This window comes from Chiloscyllium punctatum, chromosome 29, assembly GCF_047496795.1.
Source record: "Chiloscyllium punctatum isolate Juve2018m chromosome 29, sChiPun1.3, whole genome shotgun sequence".
In the NCBI taxonomy this organism is placed as follows: Eukaryota; Metazoa; Chordata; class Chondrichthyes; order Orectolobiformes; family Hemiscylliidae; genus Chiloscyllium; species Chiloscyllium punctatum.
The window spans coordinates 63674873-63696607 of NC_092767.1; the positions used below are offsets into that span (position 1 = coordinate 63674873).

General features: G+C 38.7%; 1 protein-coding gene across 12 annotated transcripts in view; it reads right to left on the reverse strand.

The window, feature by feature from the left end:
* The window catches only part of LOC140454477 (ryanodine receptor 1-like), a 400334-nt gene that overhangs the window by 100361 nt on the left and 278238 nt on the right, over nt 1-21735 (reverse strand). For 7 of the 12 annotated variants that reach the window (XM_072549254.1, XM_072549252.1, XM_072549249.1 and 4 more), the window contains 5 exons: nt 20831-20923; nt 19047-19064; nt 9578-9748; nt 7232-7291; nt 4081-4218 (listed from right to left, as the gene is read on the reverse strand). In XM_072549254.1, the coding sequence (XP_072405355.1) occupies nt 4081-4218; nt 7232-7291; nt 9578-9748; nt 19047-19064; nt 20831-20923 (480 nt within the window). The remainder of the gene's footprint in view (nt 1-4080; nt 4219-7231; nt 7292-9577; nt 9749-19046; nt 19065-20830; nt 20924-21735) is intronic. The other 5 variants (XM_072549257.1, XM_072549253.1, XM_072549255.1 and 2 more) reach the window with 1 other exon arrangement.

Consider the following 21735-nt stretch of genomic DNA (forward strand, 5'->3'; position numbering starts at 1 on the left):
CCTCTTTCAAATCTCAACTAGGGACGTGTGTAGCATCACCCAATCCCCAAGTGCATTTGGGATGGATTGATGATCTTTACAAAAAAGCAATAGTTTGTCCAGTTCACCATGGACCCCAAATGCCAAGGTGCGGACTGTGTGCAGTGTCTTGCACAATGAAAGGTGGAGGGCAAACTTAGAAGAGGAGAATGATGACCAGCCACATGCTTTCTTTGACTGGAAAGAAAGGGAGCTTAGTGGACACTGAGGAAATCAATGTTGATGACGAGGTAATTGAACAGGTCAGAGCAGTACGGAGATGAGGCAGAAAGGCCTAAAAGATTCTGACAGTGGCAGGATTTGAAGAGGAGTTACTTTGCATTGTATGTGGCTGAGGTGTTAAATAAATACTCAGCATCTGTCTTTACCTACGAGGCAGATGGTTCCCAGGTCATGGTGACAAAGGAGAAAAGTCAGACACAAGAAGGGTTTAAAATTGATAAGGTGATGGTATGAGAAAAGCTGTTGGCACCTAAAATTCATAAGGCATTGAGAGTGGATGGGATGAATCCAAGGAATTTGAAGGGAGCAAGTGTAAAATGCAAAGACACTGGTAATTATCTTTCAATCATCCCGAGGCTTCCTGGATTCCTCCTGAAATCTAGCCACTCTCAGGTCTTGTTGGGCCTGTCTTATCTTGTCTCAGAACTGCTCTGGTTTCTTCAATATTCTCACTGGGATGGTGACAGAGGACTGGAGAGTTGCAAGTATGACTTCTGAAAAAGACTAAGAAAATAAGCCCAGCCCAGCAACGACAGTTTAACTTCTGTAGCAATTACATGGGATAGAAATATGGGTCATATGGAAAAACATTGGTTAATTAGGTCTAGCCAGCATGAATCTCTTAAGGGAAAATCACATTAACTAATTTGGGAACTCTTTTGAAGAGGTAACAGAAAGTTGTTGAGGGAGATGCTGTTGGGGTGGAGTACATAGACTTCGAAAAAGTATTTCATACAATACCATAAAGAGAAAAATTACTGCTCATGAAATAAATGAGGCAGTAGCAATATGGATTATAGAAATGTTTCCTGATACATATTCATGAGATGATACAATATTAGGAAGCAACGTAAACTGAGAGGAGGACTGTGTAGAACTGCTAAAAGAATTTGACAAAGTTTGAGTGGCAGATAGGTGTCCAATGAAGTTCAATGTGCAGAAATGTGGTGACATTTTTGATAGAAAGAACTCTGAGAGGCAGTATAAAATAAATGGTGCCAGCCTAAAGGATGTGTAAGAGCACAGAGACCTGAATGCATATATGTGCATAGGTGCCAGGAAGGTAGAACAATCTGTTAATAAAGCACATAGTTTCCTAGACCTAATAATAAGGACATAGCATACTCCGGCAAGGAGGTTATGTTAAATTTGTATAAGATACTAGTTCGACCTCAGCTGGAGTATTGTGCATAATTCTGGATGCTATACTTTGGAAAGAATGTGAACATGTCAGATTGCAGAAAAAAAATTATGAGAATGGTTTCAGGGCTAAGAAACATCAGCTATGAGGAAGGATCAGAGAAGGTGAAGTTTCCCTCAGAGGGGAGAAGGTTAAGAACAGATTTGATAGAAACTTTCAATGACAAGAGGTGTAGATGGAGTACACGAGGAAAAGCTACTTATAAAAGGATTAGAATGAGAAGGCTACAGATATAAGGTAATTTGAAAAGAAGCAATGTGATACAACAAACACTTCTGGAATTGTGATGGAGGCAGGTTCAACTCAGACACTGAAGAGGGCAGAAGATGACCATTTAAACAGAAATAATATTCAGGGTTATGGGGCAAAAGCAGGCCAATGGCACTGAATCATAATTCTTGTTCAGAGAGCTGGTGCAGACAAAGTGGGTCAAATAGACTCCTTCTGCACTGTAACAATTCTGAGATCCTATGTGGACAATCAGAAATGAGCTAATTGCTTTGTACCTCTAAAATGTTAAGATACATTTTTGACATTAATTTGTAAGTTAATTTGATCCATTAGCTTCAACAACCTCTTGTCCTTGTTATAATGCTGATCTAAGGCTTCTCACCCCTTTCAAAGAAAAACCAACTGAACTGGCAGGAAAGCAAAAGGAGCTAGCATATGCTGCAGGCATCATTGGGTATCTACATTCATTTAATGGATGTTCTCCTAGTTCTGAGGAAAGGTCAGTGAGCTGATGATGCACGAACTACTAAGAGTTGTAGCTCCTTTTATGTTTGAAGTGTGAATGCTGGCAGATGTGTTTGAGGCAATACCACTGTTTTACAAGTAGCGCATTGTAGTGATACATTGCTCGTTATGGCACTCAACTCACATTGATAGGAGCATATAACAAGGCAGAACTGTGGACCCTGGCAGAGTGCAGCAGATTATTCATCTTCTTACAGCACTGGAGCCAGTTCCTTTTCGGTCATCCATGCGTGTTGGCCTCACAGACAGCAACATCCAGGTTGGGCTCATCCATTGGTGAGGCCTCCTGTTGACAAACCTTAGGAAGACAACTTCCCTTCTCTCCTGGATAGCCTTCAAAAATTCTCTATGGAGGCATCAGTGAAGTGTGGCACCATATTTTGTGTGGTCTCTGGGATGAATAGGGGTGATGAGCAAAGGTTGAGTGATTCCCTTGACTTGCAGAGTGTGAAGGGTTTTTAAAAATGGTACCTGGATGCTGGACCCTGGAAGGCCCCTGTGGGGGCAAAACTTCCATTCATTAAATTTGATGCTTTATTTGCATACACATATGTAGTGAACTGAGAAGAATGTAATCATGCTAGAAAACCTGACTGTAAGTGGAAGAAAGTCTGCCTTTGGGTGGACCTCACACTCTGGGCAGCATCTTGTTTTTTTTGAGACAATTCCACAAAGGACACAGGTTGGCAGAGGGACTGGGACATTGCGAAGGTCAGAGGTTATGATGATGGTGTAGATCAGAGATTATGGGTCTCAACTGAGGATACTCTAGTACCTCCCTAAAGCAACTAGACCCTGGATGGGAACTCAGTAGAGTATAATCCAAACCTGTGTTTGGTCATTTTAAGGTCTCACATTTGGATTGCTGAAATATGCTGAGTTTAATAATACATGTAAAATTACACAAATTATGATTCTTGCTGTTCTTTTATTACATGTAACCCCAGGTGTGATATTTCTGTTTTTACTTAATTTTTTCAATGAATTGCAGTTATTCAAAAAATCTTAAGGGAAGATAGTAGGCTTTTAACAATTAACAATCAAATGAATATAGAATATAAAGGTAGTTTCAGTAATGATAACCACGTCAACTGTCATTTATTATTGTGAAAACTGATCTGGTTCATTAATACCCCAAAGAACCTTGTGGTGCAGTGGTAATGTCCCCCTGGAATAGAAACTCCAGGACTTGGTGACCAAGTTAGGTGTAGTGACTGTAATGAGGTCAGCTAACTGGACATCATAGAATATGGGTTCCCTGATTGGACTGGATTAACAGCCCAATCAGGGAACCCTGGCTGGCAGATAATAAGTGAAGTGTCGCCACTCGGGTGTTTTCCTATCTTCCGGGTGGTGGAAATTGAATAAAGATTCGTGCACCTTGTGTCTTTCACTGTCTCTCACACCTGCACACCACACCATGGGTGCTGGGGAAAAAAATAAGCACTACCGCAGTTAGGTGGTAGTGTGGGGGAAAAGAAAAAAAAAGTGAAGTGTCAGAAATACTGCCATGCTGAGGGCTCACTCTGGATGAGGTAGTACTAAAGTTAAGGACTATTCATGTTTAAATAAAGGGTGAGTTGCTGATGGGATACCGGCTTTAGGACATATTTTAGGAGGTGTGTAAATGAGTGGCTAAATAAGTTGATTTATCAATGTGTAAATCTCACTGAAATACTTGTGGCTGGCAGTAACAGGGTGGGCGCAAATACACACAACACCACACCTCTCCACCTGCCTCCACCCCTCTGAAATGGCCTCATTAATTGCCCTTGAAATGAATAACTTAAAATGAGCAATATATTCTGGTATTTATTTGCCAATAGAAAGCATATTTGTATATAAATCACAGTTGTTTGTACCTGCTCCAAGTGAAACAGGACTGCAGAGACTTCCTGCACTCTCTTCACAATCTTGTCAGGGTTATTGCTATCTTCAGCCTTGCCAGCCATGTCCTTGTACAATGCCATCTGCCATCGCATAGCTGAAGAATTTTCACACTACAAAACACATTCATAAAATGAATGTTATTAACTCGGTGCAATATTTTACAGTTTGGTCCAGTATGAGGTCCGATTACTGTCCACTGTAAGTAACAATGATAAGTAGGGGTGGCTGGGCTGCTGGCAAGCCAACAAGGCCCTTTCTACTTTGCTGGGTGGGAGTACAGCTAAATCCCACAACTATCTGACACCGGTGGCGGGGCTGCTTTTTCATTACTTTTAAATAAATATCTTTAGAAAAGCCACCTTCCTGTTTAGATACTCTCTCTGTTATATACCACGTGCTCTCGCCTGGTGCTTCTCTGAAGCTAGAAGGTCTCTGATTGGCCATCCAGCTTCGACAGCCTGCTTGCCTGCTGCCCTTAATTGTGCATGAAACCTGTCTCCATGCCAGTTAACAGCTTATACATGTGAAAGCGTTTAGTTAGCTTCCCTACTCCTTCCCAAGAAGCAGCTTTCTGACCTAACATCCCAGCTCCTGGTCCCTGAGATGGGGTGAATATTCACCTTGTGGTTTTGTGATTCCTTCTGCTTTCAAATTGGGCACCTCAAATAGTAATGACTGAAGCTCAAAACATTCTTGCAAAGCATGATCCAATACAGCATTGTCAGCTGTCGTTCAGCTGATAACACGCTTATCTCTGAATTGGAAGGTTGCAAGTTCAATCCTTATTACAGGTCTTGAGTGCAGAATTCACACTAACATTCCAGGGCAGTACTTAGCAAGAGCTGTACTCTTTATTTATCCCTCTGTCAATCTTACAGAAACAGATTGTCTCTTCATCATCATATACCTGCTTGTAGGAGCTTTTTGAGTAAAAACTAGCTGTCACATTTCCTAAAATACAATGGTGACTGCACTTCAAATATTAAATACTCCATTGGCTGTACATCATTTTGGGACATTGGTGGTCCTGAAAGGCACCACATAAATGCATGTATTTTTCTTTTTCTGTAAAGGAATATTCCTTGTCCATATAATAATCTATATATTCCTTTCAAAAATGCCTGTTATGATAGTAACAGTTATAATACCGAACAGAGTTAACAGTGGATAAGTGAAACTAATACAAACATATTGATAAGCATATAACCAAAATAACCAAAAATAAGTTTTTGATTAACAATCTAATTCTCATTTCAGTATTTCCTAAATGATTGCTTGCTTTGTATTATTGAATGTAAGGCAAAGTATCTCAACCAAGCATTTTCCATATCCACTTTTACATGAACCACCTTATAGATAGACTAACACAGGTGTCAATAGGGGCTCAGTGGCCGCCACATCAAATCTGCCCATTTCCAGATCTACAGCTGGAATACCTGCAGAATATCACCAGCCACCACCTGTAGCTGAAATGTTTATTCACACCTTTGATACCTTTAGGCTCAAAGTCCAGCATTGGGTAGGGGTGGGAGTCTACGGTCTTGAGGGTAGGAAACTCAAGAAGAATGGATTCACTTCTGACTCTGTGCTTTAATGTTAGGTAGGTTGGCTTTCAGTACCAAGCACCATGTAGTGAAGCAAACTTCCCTCTGTCAAAGCCATTTGCAGGCCAAGATTTTGAAGTTGGATTTCTTTAGGGAACTGGGGGGACACTGAAGGCTGGAGAGGATAGTGGAGCAAGTTGTGGGAGGCTGGGGGACACTGGTGATGGAGAAGAGGTTTGGGGTCAGCGCACTCACCTAAGTGGGGAGATTAAAAGAGTTGATGCTGAGGGAGAGTGTGAGAAAAGAGAGAGCTTGGAAACTGGTGATGCCAATGGCAAGGGTAGGTGATGTGGGTAAATTGGACCCAGCCTATAAGTGGATTTTCACATCGCCTGAACCCAGTAGTCTTCATTTCCCACATGAACAAGACCTGGCAGGTTAGGATTAATCAGAAAATGACTGTCAGTTCAGAGGATCACGGGCTAATTAGAGAATTTAAATGAAACCTGCTCCTCTGCAAGCTGTTTAGTTGATATCCTGCATCCTAAGTATGTGGATTGGAGTCAGATTGGGGGTCTGGCTGTCGGGAATTACAATTCTCTAAAATTATTCCGAAGTTTACCATGCTATCTTCTGGATATTACAGTGCAACTTATTTGATCTTCACAACCACAGTCCATTTTGTACTATTGCTTCTCTATCCTATCCCGTGTTCAGTGGCCCCCAATTATGCAAAATCTAACTTCAAAATCTTTGTCTGTAAATGGCTTTGACAGAGGGATAAGTTCCTTTACTTGAGAACAGAACAATAGCTTCACATTCTTTCCCTTTAGTTTTTAACACGATAGGGCCAATTATTAGGTCTCGATCATTAGGTGCTCTCTCATAAATTAATGAATGCGTTCTGTTTGAGCAGGCAATTCTCCACTCAATTTTGCTGCTTTTTAATCTAGTGGCAAAGAAAGGTTGAACAGATTCTGCCAATACGCATTGGGGTTTACAAGAAGGTGATCTTATTGAAACAGACAAGATCCCGATGGGACTTGATTGGGAGGGGCCCAGGAGGATCTCTCTTCTTGTGGGGGAATGTGAAGGACAAATATTAAGAATAAGACAGCCATTTTATGATGGCGATGAAGGGAATCTTTTTTCTATTAGAAGATTGTTAGTTGGTGGAATTCAGTTCCCCGGAAAGTGGTGGTAGCTAGGTTGTTGAGTTTAGCCATGGCTGAACTGGTTAGATTTTTGATAGACAAAGGGGTTAAGGGTTGTGGGGATCAGACAGGCAAGTTGACATCACAACCAGATCAGCAACATTCTTACAAATTGTGCAGCAGGCCTGAAGTGCCAAATGGCCTAACCCTGTCCCTATATTTCTCTGTACGTTCCTATGAACTTGACACAGATCATCCGAATGGCCCCAGTACAATTACAAGAAATCTGTTCTCAGTGAGATGATGTAACCATTATAGCTATTATAATTATTTGGAGGTTGTTAAACAGTAAATTATGAAATAAATTTAAGCTAATGATAAAGTTGAATGATTATTTCTCTCATTTTGAGATTATATATTCGTACCTTTCCTTGCAAGTGGAGATTACCCTGAAGAAACTCTCTTACTTCTTCATCTGTATCTTTCTGCCAGGATTGTAAGAAAGTAGACAGAATAGATCAGTAGGTGATAGGCACAAAAACAATACTTATGCCTGAAAACTTCTGACTTCTTTCCAAGAAGCTGAATGTGTCTTGTATTTCACCAGTTTTTCATCTGCTCCTGATTTTAAAATCTACAATTCTTCTCTACATTTTAAATTTACAATTCAGTGTTGTACACAATATGTATTAAACACATTAGCATTTGTTTTATAACATATAAATAAAATCACAAATCTTGCACACTCAGGGAACATTGGCCAATGACAAGGTCACATCTTTGCAGTACCATAGCTTTGACTGTTTTAAATACGGCTCCGTAAGTATGCATGCTATTGATGAATTTGTTGGACAAGATACTTCTGTGGATGTATTGCCACCACTATTACTGCAGTATCTGTTAGATGATGCTATAAACTTTTTAATGTCTCCAGTGAAAAACACGAAACTGCTCTCCTTCGAAGATGCTTACTACGTTGTTCACAGGGTGAATGCTAGTGCCTTCCTCTAGAAACCATTCTCGCAGAATAGAACATAGAACAGTACAGCACAGAACAGGCCCTTCAGCCCACGATGTTGTGCCAACCACTGATCCTCATGTATGCAGCCTCAAATTTTTGTGACTATATGCATGTCCAGTAGTCTCTTAAATGTCCCCAATGACCTTGCCTCCACAACTGCTGCTGGCAACGCATTCCATGCTCTCAAAACTCTGCGTAAAGAACCTGCCTCTGACATCCCCTCTATACTTCCTTCCAACCATCTTAAAACTACTACCCCTCATGTTAGTCATTTCTGCCCTGGGAAATAGTCTCTGGCTATCGACTCTATCTATGCCTCTCATTATCCTGTATACCTCAATTAGGTCTCCTCTCCTCCTCCTTTTCTCCAATGAAAAATGTCCAAGCTCAGTCAACCTCTCTTTATAAGATAAGCTCTCCAGTCCAGGCAGCATCCTGGTAAACCTCCTCTGAACCCTCTCCAAAGCATCCACATCTTTCCTATAATAAGGCGACCAGAACTGGACGCAGTATTCCAAGTGCAGTCTAACCAAAGTTTTATAGAGCTGCAACAAGATCTCATGACTCTTAAACTCAAACCCCCTGTTAATGAAAGCCAAAACACCATATGCTTTCTTAACAACCCTGTCCACTTGGGTGGCCATTTTAAGGGATCTATGCACCTGCACAAGATCCCTCTGTTCCTCCACACTGCCAAAAATCCTATTCTTAATCCTGTACTCAGCTTTCAAATTTGACCTTCTAAAATGCATAATTTCGCATTTATCCAGGTGGAACTCCATCTGCCATCTCTCAGCCCATCTCTGCATCCTGTCAATATCCCGCTGCAGCCTACAACAGCCCTCTATACTGTCAATGGCACCTCCAACCTTTGTCTGCAAACTTGCTGACCCATCCTTCAATCCCCTCATCCAAGTCATTAATAAAAATTACAAAAAGTAGAGGCCCAAGGACAGAGTCCTGTGGAACACCACTGGTGTTAAGCGGTGGTAAGGATGGTGGTAAGTCAACTGCAGAAGGTATCATAACAGAGCCTGATCCATTTCTTTCCCCCTAACATCCACATACACAGTTTGATATTTTAAATACTTCAATATTTTTATCTCGTCATCTTAAAGAATCCTCTTGTTTAGGAAAAAGATTGACATATATAGGGAATTGATTTATGATCTGCTATAAATAGCGATCAGTAGAAAGACAAAAAAAACTTATAACTCTGTCCACAATGTTTTAATTCAAACTTTTCTAATACTTCTTAAGAGCTCATCTTAAATTATATCTGTTTCAATACATATATTTGTTTATTTATGGCACAATGACTAAAAGCGAGAATTCTGTTTTTCTGCGTGCCCATCTTAGAGTATTGCATTAACATCTGGTGTCTTGTATTTTACTGTTAATCTAGTAGTTTACTGATGTTGAATTGATTCACTAGACAGTCAGGCCATTGAAAATGATGGACCTATAATTATTACTTTGCTGAAAGCAAGTGACACACTGTTAGATCATTTTGTCTTGCACTCATCAGAACAGGTGCAAGAATACCACATTTCAGAGGGAGCAACAATTTACACTGCATCAAAAAAAAAGGATGGCGATAAGCTTCAGAAGGCTGATTCTTTTCACAGCAACACGTAGGTTCTGCCATATCACCAACTATTTCATGACTCCTTTCTAAGCAAAAGCACATGGAAATATTATTATCAAGCATTCCATAGATATAAAGATATACTGAGAGTTTAGCACTTACCAGGGCATATCTTGTTTTGGCTATGTTAATCAACTCTTGGTCAGCAGGTGAACACATGTTCAAGCCAATAGGAAGCATTTTTTTAAGGGTTGCTACAATCAGTGATGTCTGAACGGAGTAACGATCCCCTCTTTTCTGCTTTTTTGTTCTTTCCTGGTCAGACCCTCCAGACTGAAGTTAACAGTGAAAATGGTTTACAAAATCATATTCAAATTATGTGCAGCATCATTAGTTGGCTAACAGATTAGGTGCACATCCGAAGTTGCAGGTGCAAAAGTATGTTATCAAAAAGAACTGCCTGTGCACACAACTATATTCTTATGAAACATCTCCAATAGGTGTCACTCTCAAAATGAAATATACAGGACATTACATCAATGCTGGTTACCCTTTCATGAATGTTGTTATCCTTCAATTTCTGAGCATAATTGAAATTTAAGTGCAATAACCAACCATTATCTGGTACGATATTCTATGTATTTTGTAGGTTTATTTGAGATTAAAATGCTTTGGGAATCACAGCTATTGGTGATGTTTTCATCTGGGTGTAGCATCTTTACTTTAATGATTGGAAAATATCCTTCACAGTGACTGCAATCATAACAATAATGCCCATATAATAGATATCTAAGATAAGAATTCAAATCACAAATACAGTCAGCTGTTAATTAATAAAAATAAATTTGTCACAAGATTATTCACAAACCTGAAAAGAAATGGTAGGTTCCAAAATAAACCTAAAGTCAGCTGCAGTCTCCTATCTGAAACCTTGTTTATACACACAATGCCATACATGCATTCACTCATGATTATTGGCATAACATAGACTTTAAACACCTGCAACTTTGCCCAGGAGAGGAGACTAACATTTTCCTCTTGATCTACTCAATGTATAGATGTACAATAGCTGAGCCTGAACCAGTTCTCATTTGATGATTATATCTCCAGTGGAGATCAGTGGAAATTAACTGGAGCAACAACTCTTAACTGCTTAAGGCCATGAGCATCAAGACATAATTATTAAACCTGGGCCCAGATTGGCTAACTGAATAGAATTAGAAATAAATTAGACGTAAGTGGGGAACCTGCTGCAGCTTTTCTGCAATTCAGGTAAGAAGCAACTGCAGAATGGACCACAAGTAGTATATTTCCTTTCTGGGACCACAAGAGGTAAATTTCCTTTCTGGGACCATAACAAGCTGAACTCCTTCAACCTCTACAAGGATGAATTCCCTACCCTTCCATTCCTGAACACAGGACCGCTGTAACATGTCCTCTCAGCTACAACCAATAGGCCAAATTGTAGTTATGGCCTGACTAAATTTTGACTGGTCAGCAGTCACCTCTCAGTACTTATTTCCAGCTTATTTTAATAAAGATAGCTCCTTGTGCAGCTAGGAGGAGTTCTGCTTCTCCTGGTCCCAGAAAAGAAATTTATTTTTTGTGGTCTCCTAGAAGTGGTCCACTTCTGCCCTGAGTGGTGCTGCAGGTTCTCACTTGGTCTGAATTCACTTCTAGAAATGTTCAGTCAGCCAATCATAGGCCAGGTTCATTAACTCTGTCTCGGTGATTACGGCCTTAAATAATTCAAAGAGCCGAAGCATAATTTCTGCAGATGTTTCCAACCCACCTTGCTACCCAAATGTGTGTGGAGTTAGGACTGAGGTTGATATATAAAATCCAGAAGGAGAAAACCAATAAAACTGCTGAACGACATGGACTGTTCTGGACTGAACTTGCATTCATCAAAACGGAGGGTCAGTACAAACAGTACGGTCTCCTCCAAGTACCACTGTGTATTATTTAAAACTGGCTTCCTCTGGGAAGTCAAACCAATGGCCTTATTGATCTGTACAAGCCCAGGCTGTGTTAGTTCACATCATTATTGCTTTTTAATTCTCACGTCATTTGGGCTGATTTTATCTTAGAGAATAATACAGCACAAAGGGTGCAAAACGTGCTACATGTGTATGGGCGTGTTGACAACTGTAGGTGTCTGGTCCTAGTTACTATTTTTCAGGAGAGCTGTCTGCCTGGACCTAGTAGCAATGACCAGGTTAGTGAAAGGTCATTATAACCAGAAAAGGGGAAGATACCGGGGCCAGGGTCAGCCTCAAGCTTTTCTTGTTGGGCTTAGTGGAAGCACTTCACTTACTTTCTACCCTGCAAATAAACTAATTAAAATATACCACAGTTTACTTTGCTCAGCTACAACCAGCCCTCAATTCTCTTGATACCAGGTTTCCCAGCGTGATTGTCACTGTATACAAATCTTGGGATTAAAATAATGGGGGATCTGAATAATGCTGCCGGAATGAAGGGATCCCTCCTGAGGCCCAGTTAAAATACTGGGTGGTTGGACTGCAGTATCAATAAGATGTTACATATCTTACCCTCTGTTACAACTCCCCAAATGCTATGTAATTATGGCAAGGAAACACAAATGCTGGAAATGTGAAGGAAAAACAGAAAACAAAGAAAATGGACAAGAGGTCAGCTACCCAACTTCCCTTTTTAGATGCTAACAGATTTGCATTTCAGCATTGCCTTTTATGGTAGAATTAAACTGTGGTTTTATATTTCATTTTTAAAAAAAATTAAGAAAAATATTTCCATGCACAAACATTGACCTAATTAGGATAAAACACTGACTGTGCAACAATTATATCATTATTGAAAGTGTTGCTATTAAGATTGAAGTTTTGGCTAAATGAGAGTATGTCTGCAAATCTATCAAAGTTAGAAAAGAACAATGACAGGATTAAAGTTGTTATTTGGTTTGAAAACCAAATAGTTTGTTGATGAACTATGGTGTTGCAACTGCCACAGATCAATTTTATCCTGTGTACTTTGGAATTGCAATCGAAAATAATGCAGCCAAACTGAGAACTGAAGGTTCAAACATGCCGTTCATTTAAAGTTTGCTTAGTCCACTTTTTCTTGGTAATTATATATGTAAAAACTGATGTTAATGAATTTATTAAGTTTGGTTTAGTGATCCATAAACCTTTTGTGTGTCATATTGTAGATTTAAAAGGTAAAGTAGTGCTGACTCTTTTAAAGTACATTTAACCACATTAATTAAATATCACTATGTATACATCAGGTCAAGCTCTCCAACACCTAAAGCATTTACCCCAGCAAAAGGCATAACTTTATTTAGTCTAAACATGGTAGCTAAACTGAGAGTCAACTGCAGTATTTTATATTGCATATATAATGATTCTACACTTTTCCTGAAGCACCTTAGATGATTAAATGTGCAATTATGACACTAATATTTAATTAGTTTGTTTGGAAACAGAAATTAAACAATACAGCAATTCCCAACGTCATGAGCTTTTAAGCATTTGTCATTAAGGTGCAATGAGCAGTTCAGGCTTGCCCCCTTCAGTTGGGAAATACTTTTAACATTATTTATATAATGCTTTGCAGCTTGGTTTTAACCCAAATTGAGGATGCTGTGGTTCATACAGCGAATTTGCAGTATTTACTCAGAGAAAGCTCATACTCAAAGAAGGTATTAAACAATCAGATAATCAATAACATAAAAGGCAAGTCAAGCTTAAATTGCTCTCAAATCTCTATCACTCATTTTGTGTGATCTATGAATATCAAGTTTGTTATTGAGTGTTAACTACATTATTAGGGATCTTTAAAATCTTGTTTTTTTCTCTGTCGCTAAACACACTTTGTCCTACTTAGACCGCTAATTGTGGGTTCCGAACTCAATATTTTTGTGCCTTTTTACACGGATCATCGTTATTGCGGCTTACTGTTGTGATGAATGGCATTCAGAAAGCATATTCACTGTCAGGAATATCAATATAGCATGCCATGATGTAAACCCTAATTTGTAAAATTTAATGACATGGTTTAAATATAATTGCATATAAAATAGAAGCCAACATATTCAATTAATTTAGATCTTACATAGATTTAAAAGCACTAAAAGTTTGGCCTTTTCAACTTTTCATTGAGTTTTTTTGCAATTAATCTTTCTCTCAAAAATAAACATAATTTGGAGTCAAAACATCCTACGCAATAGTGACCTCGAAATGCAGTAAGTAACATGCATTAAATTTCCTATCTGGTATTTTCACAATATTCATCCATTTATTTTATTATGTTTATATCCTACAGTTTCAGTGTAATTGGCATGATTTAGATGAAGTGTTAGACAGTAGTTTATCCAATTTCGCTTTTTGATAGGTCATTAATGGCAAGTAGCAAAATTATAACACCCTGAAGCCAGTGTTCATCTTTTGTTGTATTCATTTAGGGGATGCGGGTGCCAATAATTGGGCCAGCATGCATCCCTTGTTGTCCGGAAGAGGGTGATGACCTGCCTTCATGCAATTGTTGGGGCGTAGGACACCGCAGTGCTGGTACAAAGAGAGTTCCAGGATTTTGACACAGCAGCAGTCGAAGAACAGTGATATAGTTCCAACTCAAGATGGTGCATGGCTTCAAGGAAAACTTGCAGGTGGTGTTCCTAAGCTTCTGCTGCCCTAGTCCTTGAAAGAGTTGAGATCACAGATTTGGAAGGGCCTGTTGAAGGAGTCCTAGTAAACTTTGACAGTGTATCTTGTACATTGTACAGGCTGCTACCATTGCACAATAGTGGTAAAGTGAGTCAATACTGAAAGTGGTGAATTGGGTGCCAATCAAGAGAGCTGCTTTATCATAGATGCTGTCTCTTGAACGTTGTAAGAAATAATTCACTATCACTATATAATTTCTATAGTTAGAGAAATAAAACAGTAACCTATTTTCTACACGCAATATAATGAGCTTAGATGCGCTCCAAGTCTGAATATATTTGCAATTTTTAAAATCATGTTTAAAAGATACTTCCACCGAGATGAAATCACAGGAAAAAAAAGTGCTTTGGGGCAAAGGTCTGGATTAAGATATTTAGAAGAGGGTTTCTGACACTATACCAACCAATCTGATGTATTCAGATCAAGCTAATAAGAAATGGTTAGCTTCACTGAGGAAAACTAGAACAATGCCAGGAATAAGAACAAATAATTGTGCACTGTTGTACTGAGAAGCTTGCAACTGATTTTGTGGCTTAGGAATTCTGCAGGGGCTGAGTAAAATGGATGCTGAATTTCTCCAAGTGTTGCCTTCTTCATTCTTTGAGTGAAATTAAACTCCACACAAGGTAGAAAACCCATTCTGCCCATTGGAAGGAAAACATACTCAAGGTTAATGATCCTTTCACTGTTCACACTTGCTCGTGTAACTACAGGCAGAATGCTAAAAAAGGCATTTAGCATCAAGAATAAACGAATCACAAATATTTAGTATGTTAATATGCAGGTGAAGCAGATTATTAGGAAGGTAAATGGACGAATGCAATTTTTGCAAGGGGAATGGTGTATAAAAGTAGGGAATTATAGACACATTCATGTAGGGCCATAGTGAAGCAGTGTCTGGAATGCTGCATACAGTTTAGTCTTCTGATGTAAGAAAGGATAAAGTGTATTTTAAGCTGTTCAGAGAAGTAAATGGTTGGTTAATGAAGTAGAGTTGAATAGGCTTGGTCTATATTCAGTGGAATGACAAGTGATCTTATTGAACCACATAAGATCATGGATAGTGAAAGGATGTTTCCTGTTGTCAAAGAACCTAGAACTAGTGGACACAGTTTATGAATTAGGATTTCCCAAGGTATAGGAAATCCAATTGGTTAGTATTAAGCTGACAACGTGAGGCTCTTAGCCTCATTACAACAGTTATGTGAGCTTCCCCACCCCCAGGCATGGGTTGACTGCTACCCTTTGACTCAAACCCATTAAAACACAAAAATGGTTGGGTCAGGGTCAGGTTTGAAACTTCTATAATACTGTATATCCCACCCTACCTTAATCCACCTACTGTGGGTGTTAAATTATTTTCAAAATGTTCACGAGTGAAATGTCTGGCCAACAAAGGAACAGGAAGAGGCCATTCAGGTCTTTGTGTTTATTCCACCACTAATCAATTAGGTTGTGACTAATCTGTCTCGAACTTGATCATCCTGATTTGGTCCCATAACCCTAATATCCTCACCAGTAACTCAGACTGAGTAGGCTGCTGTGGCAAGAAGAACAATGATCAATTTTTAGAATTTTGTGGGGTGAATGTAGGGGAATGGGTCTGGGTGGGTTTCTCTTTGGAGGGTCGGTGTGGACTTGTTGGGCCGAAGGGCCTGTTTCCACATTGTAGGGAATCCAATCTAATCAAAATCAGGTTATTAAGGAAAATGAGACATGGAAAAAGTCTACTCCTGAGAATAGGGCAACTTCCACCCCTTGGTGCTGTAAGTGGAATCAATGTACCATTCCCGTTTTTATGCTTCATACTATGTATACAAAGAACCTTAGGTTATAAAGAACACTCTGACCTGCGTTCATAACCTGTACAATGTAATCAAGACTTAATGTGACATATCAACTTTGCAGAAGGCAAATACTTGTGTAACATACGAGGCAAAATCTGCTTACAAGAGTCACTGCGAATGAGTGACAGACAATGATTCTGTAGCAATTTGAACTGTCAACAAGCAGTTAAAGTCTCAAATAATTTTTGGGTAAGACTTTTGAAAATGTCCTGAAAACATGATCAGTGTGTTCAATATGCACAGATAGCAACCACAGGTCTATTGGTTTTTAGGTGAAGTGCAGTGAATCGTTATATAGTATATTATAATGTCATTAAAACCCACAGCGGGGTTGAAATTCTTTGTGTCAGTGGCACCATATGAACAAACACAAATTGGCTGTCTCACTTATAATCCAAGTTTTTTTCTTTACTGTTAGAAGTTATCCTCATTTCATATTTAGGGTAATATCAGGAAAATAAATGAAATAAATATCTAAAAATGAGGGAATGTTCATGCATTTTATAGTAATAAAAAAGATTACAAATTGATGCTTAACAATATCATATAAATAGTCTCTGGTTGTTTAGTCTAACAATGGTGAAAGTTGGTTGTTAAGAAAAAGATCTTTCTTAATCAGTGTTTACAAAGGTTTACAAAGAATTGGGCCGTGCTTATTTTAAAACATCTCTGCACCTTGACTTTCTTATGCACATAGAAGGAGCTGCCAGTGAACTAATGGAGTCACTTGGAATTGCTTTGATGAAGGACCACTACCTGAGCCATTCACCTTCCTGACTTGGAAGTATATTACCGTTAATTCAGTGTTGCTGAGTCAAATTCCTGGATCATCCTGCATAACCAAATTGTCACTGTACATCCATCAAATGGGTTCAAGGTGGCAGCTGTACACCACCTTCCCAAGCGCAATGATGGATGGATGATAAATGCTGTTGCAGTCAGCAAAGCCCATATCTTGTGGATGAGTAAAACAAAGAGAAAGGGGAATAGAAATATGAAGCTCAATGAAAAGTGCTGAATGCTGGTACATCACGGAGTAACTTATGCCCATTGTATAACGTGAGAGTTAACTGCCTTCTTTTGACATTGACAGTGACCTACATAACATAAACTGGATGCTAATGCAATTTTGCTGGGTTAAAATATTACTCGGCTAATTCAACGATGTGATTGTGGGATTGGTCCTTGGGCTTGTAAAATAGTTCCCTGTCAGGAGCTTATACTTGACATGATCCCTGAGTTTTATAGGGTCATTCTCTTTTTTAAAATTTATTTGGGATGTGGGCATGACTAGGTAGACCAGCATTTATTGCCCATTCCTACTTGCCCAGAGGAACCATATTGCTGTGGGTCTGGATTCACATGTAGGTCAGGCCAGGTAAGGACGGCAGCTTCCTTCCCGAAAGGACATTAGTGAACCAAATGGGGTTTTCTGATAATCAACAATGGATTAATGGTCATCATTAGACTTTTAATTCCTGCTTTTTATTGAATTCAAATTATACCACGTGCCATGCAGGATTCAAACCTGGGTCCCAGAACACTACCTGGGTTTCTGAATTAAGAGTCCAGAGATACTACTATGAGGTCATCCCGTCTCCTTGGGGATTCTGGATTCAATTAAAAATCTGGAATTAAAAGGTCCTATGAAGAACATGAAACCAATGCCAATCATTGGAACAAAACATCTAGTTTACCAACATCTGTTACGGAAGGAAAGTGGCGTCCTCACCTGGTCTGGCCTACAAGTGACTTCCCCCTGGGCAATTAGGGATGGGCAATTATTGCTGACCCAGCCAGTGAAGCCCACATCCCATGAAAAAAAATCAGCAATCTCTATACGTTACTTAGTCCAAAGAAATTTCAAGTTCTGCTGATAAAGATATCAACAAACACTGCAAATATATTGAAATAAATTAGAATTGGAATTCCCACAGTGTGAAAACAGGCCCTTCGGCCCAACAAGTCCACACCAGCTTTCCAAAGAGTAACCCACCCAGACCCATTCCCCCACCCTATGTTTACCCCAACTAATGCACCCAACCTACACATCCCTGAACACTATGGGCAATTTAGCATGGCCAATTCACCCAGCCTGTACATCTTTGGATTGTGGGAGGAAACCGGAGCACCCGGAGGAAACCCACACAGGTACGGGGAGAATGTGTAAACTCCACACAGACAGTCGCCTGAGGCTGGAGTTGAACCCGGGTCCTTGGTGCTGAGAGACAGCAGTGCTAACTACTGAGCCACCGTGCCACCAAACAGTTTATGTTGTTTAAATATCTGTAAATTCAAATGTTCTATTGAAAGATAATTAAGCTGAAACATTAACTCTTTGCTTTTTCACAGATGTGGCCTCACTTTTGAGTATTTCCAGTATTTTTATTTTCAACTAAAAATGAAACTTTGGGTTTTTGGATGCACCCCTTCAGTTCCTCAGTCCTTAATTACTAAATGAGACACTTTATATTTTGTTACTTGTACATTTATAAATAATGATTTTTGTTATTAATTCCTAACTCAGACATTTATAAGGTGAACACATTTTGAAAACAAAAACTAATTTTGCTAACAACTGAAAGCAACATGCTAGAGCTGACAACCAAAGCATTTATCAACACTTGCAGTGGCTTTCGCAGACCATTACAGGTTTAATAACTCCTCCCATCACGTAAAAATATTGATGCTGAGAACTGTTCTTTGTAGTGCTGTTTTTAAACTTGCTTGCCAGTGGCTGATGGCTATCTTAATTTAATAGCTAAGCCTAACATTATATAGCCAGTCACACTTAGTCTATTCTGTCACCAGTCTGAAATTGCTTAATTAGACAGTGGCTTCTGAATAACAATTTTTGGTTTCTCAATGCCAGCAGACTTTGATCTGTCTAAATGTTTAGAAATATAATGGTATATCATTTAAATCAATAAAACTCTTCCCAATTCCAAGAGCCTGGTGATAGAAACTAAAACAGCATGGCTAATCAGAGGGCCTTAGCAGGAGATCCAGGGGAATGCCATCAGCAGTGCGAAGCTAGCTGCACAGCAGATGCACATTTATATCATCATGCCCTCTGACCTGTCCATCCTCTCCAGCCTATTCAGGCAGACACGACCGCAGATATCAATATGCCAGAAAAAAGATATGAAATTAGCAAATTATTAGTGAATTTACTTATTTACAAACCACAGCATAGGTGTTGTAAAATATGGCAATATATCAAACCTGTACAGAATGCATGAAATACATAACACAAATCTAACTAGCAGCTTTAGTCGGAAATTTACAAAAACGGTTTTGGCTTTGAGGCCTTGTAAAATATATCAGTTTAAGAACTGAATTCCATAATACCTAACATGTAAACTAAATTAATATCCTAAATTTCAAATTCAACACAAGTTAATCTCTTACATTAAACTTGTCGAATTGTCAGCTATTTAATTCTACAGCAGTAAATTACAGTGCACTGTCCAAGGGTAAAAGAGTTCAGTAATTGATTTGAAAGTGACCCATTAATATAGTAATCCCAGTAAGAGTACAGATTCTGAACCTGACACTCATGGATTATTTGCACAGCAACAGTGAGTGTATTAATGATGAATTTCACGTCATATTCAAACAGCAGCACAGTTTAGGGCAGATGCTATTAACCACAGCAGGAACAAAAGCTTAGAAGGAGGAAAAGGTAACCTTTACTAAACCTGTTGACAGATTTCTCAACCTGCACTGATAATTGCATGATTGGGGGTGGAGGGAAGTGGTGCAGTGGTATTGTTGCTGGACTAGGATTATCTGATAAGAAAAAGCTGTTGGAAAAGTGAAAAGGATGAGGGCATTGGATTAGCTGAGTTGCTCTTGCAGAGAGCCAGTGTGGACATGTCAAGTAGAACAATCTCCAGCTGTGCTGTGATTATTCGACCTCATATTGTTCACATCCTTCAGCTCACATCAGACTTCCTAATGTCCCATGTTCGAGGTTCAGAAAGATTTAGATCGTGATTATAATTGTTATTACTCCAGCACTACAAATATACTTACCTTACCTGGATCTTCAGAGTTTCTTTCTGTTCTGATACATAAAAATGAGTTCCACAAGATAACACAATTATGAGCAAAATAATTTGTCAAATTACTTTTAACTTGTTGAAATTAACAGTCCTCAAAACTGACTGTTGGCCAATTGTGAAAAAGGAAACTTGGTTTCTTCTCTAAAATGGGAAGTGGTAGTCAGGAGGATTTGGTAGCTGGTTAAATGTTTAGAAGAGCTTATGTTAAAAAAAAAACAAGGCTAAAAATAATAAAAAGATGGAGTAACGAGCAATGAGAGACTAGGAAGGAGGATTATAAAACAATTATGATTATGTTTTGAATCTTTTATTAGTTTATTAGTGTGCACTTCAACATCTCAGTTTGGAATTTCTATCAACTGCCACTGATTGAAAAGTTAATTTTACTGCAAAAAGCTTAACACCCAGAAAACAAAATTGAAGATTTTACAGGAGGATGTGTTTTATTATATTGATCTGAATAAAGATCTACAAAAGAGTGAATGCGGCCTTAAAAAAATAAATATATCGTATTATTTTAATACTCGCAAGAAAAAAGGTACAGTATAATCATTGGCCTCAAGGTGACTGACATTTCATGACATCAAAAGTGATTGGATTTTATTTAAAGATGTATCAAATGAACATCCTCTCACTTTGCTACACCTATTCACTTGCATTAAACATATCACTTTCTGTACTGCACTTCAACATTGTGGTTAAATATACCACGTCAAATTGTATCTCCAAAACATTTCTACAAATCACTGCGTCACTTGTTCAGACAAAGTCCTACAGCTTAAGGTGATGCCTTACCTTGGACATCTTGCTTTTGCTGTCTGCAGTGAGAAACGACATATTGTTGATTTCATTTTGCACCACAAAGTTCTGCTCTTCTCGTTTGAAATTCTGAGAGAAAACAAGAAATCATTAAGGAGTAGAGGCAGTTTATACAACTGGCTCACAATGTCTAGGGACTAGCTTCAGTTATACAAGCTCTGATAATTTGTATATGTTTCATACAAAGATTCTGCAATTACAGCAAATCAATAGTAATACCAATTTGTTAGGAAACTTAAATGTTCAGTTGTAAAACTGCACTTCCATTTTGTTGATATATCTATACCAAAGTCTATCTAATTATGTGTTCGCCTTGCCAGCACAACTGTGACTGCTTCAATCTAAAAGCTGGACCCAACCTTGCATACTCAAGGGAAAAAAAGTGTTGTGACTGTACTCTCTAATTATCTCATCAGATCAACATGCTACCTTAGTCTTCCTTTTTTTTAAACCAGTAGTCAATTAAGTTTATAGGACTAAATGAGACTTAGTTTGCTCTTTAAAAACCAAAAGAACTGTGGGTGCTGCAAGTCAGACACAAAAGCAGAAATTGCAGGAAAAGCTCAGCAGGTCTGGTAGCATCTGTGAAGAGAAATCAGAGTTTACATTTCAGATCCAGTGGCCCTTCCTCAGAAATATTTGTTTTTATTTTTAGTTTGCTCTTTGCTAGTTTGCATTTTGCTCTGAAATACAGTAACTACCCTAAAAACTATTAAAAATCCATATGGAATTGAAAATGAGGATAAACAGGAAATATTAATTTCTTTTTGGGGCTTTGCAACTCACAATATTCTAATTGCAAACCCCACAAATTGGGTCCTTCAGGACTTTTATGTTAGTAAAGCAGAACTTTTGTGTAGCTGTGGTGAGTGATCATCTGT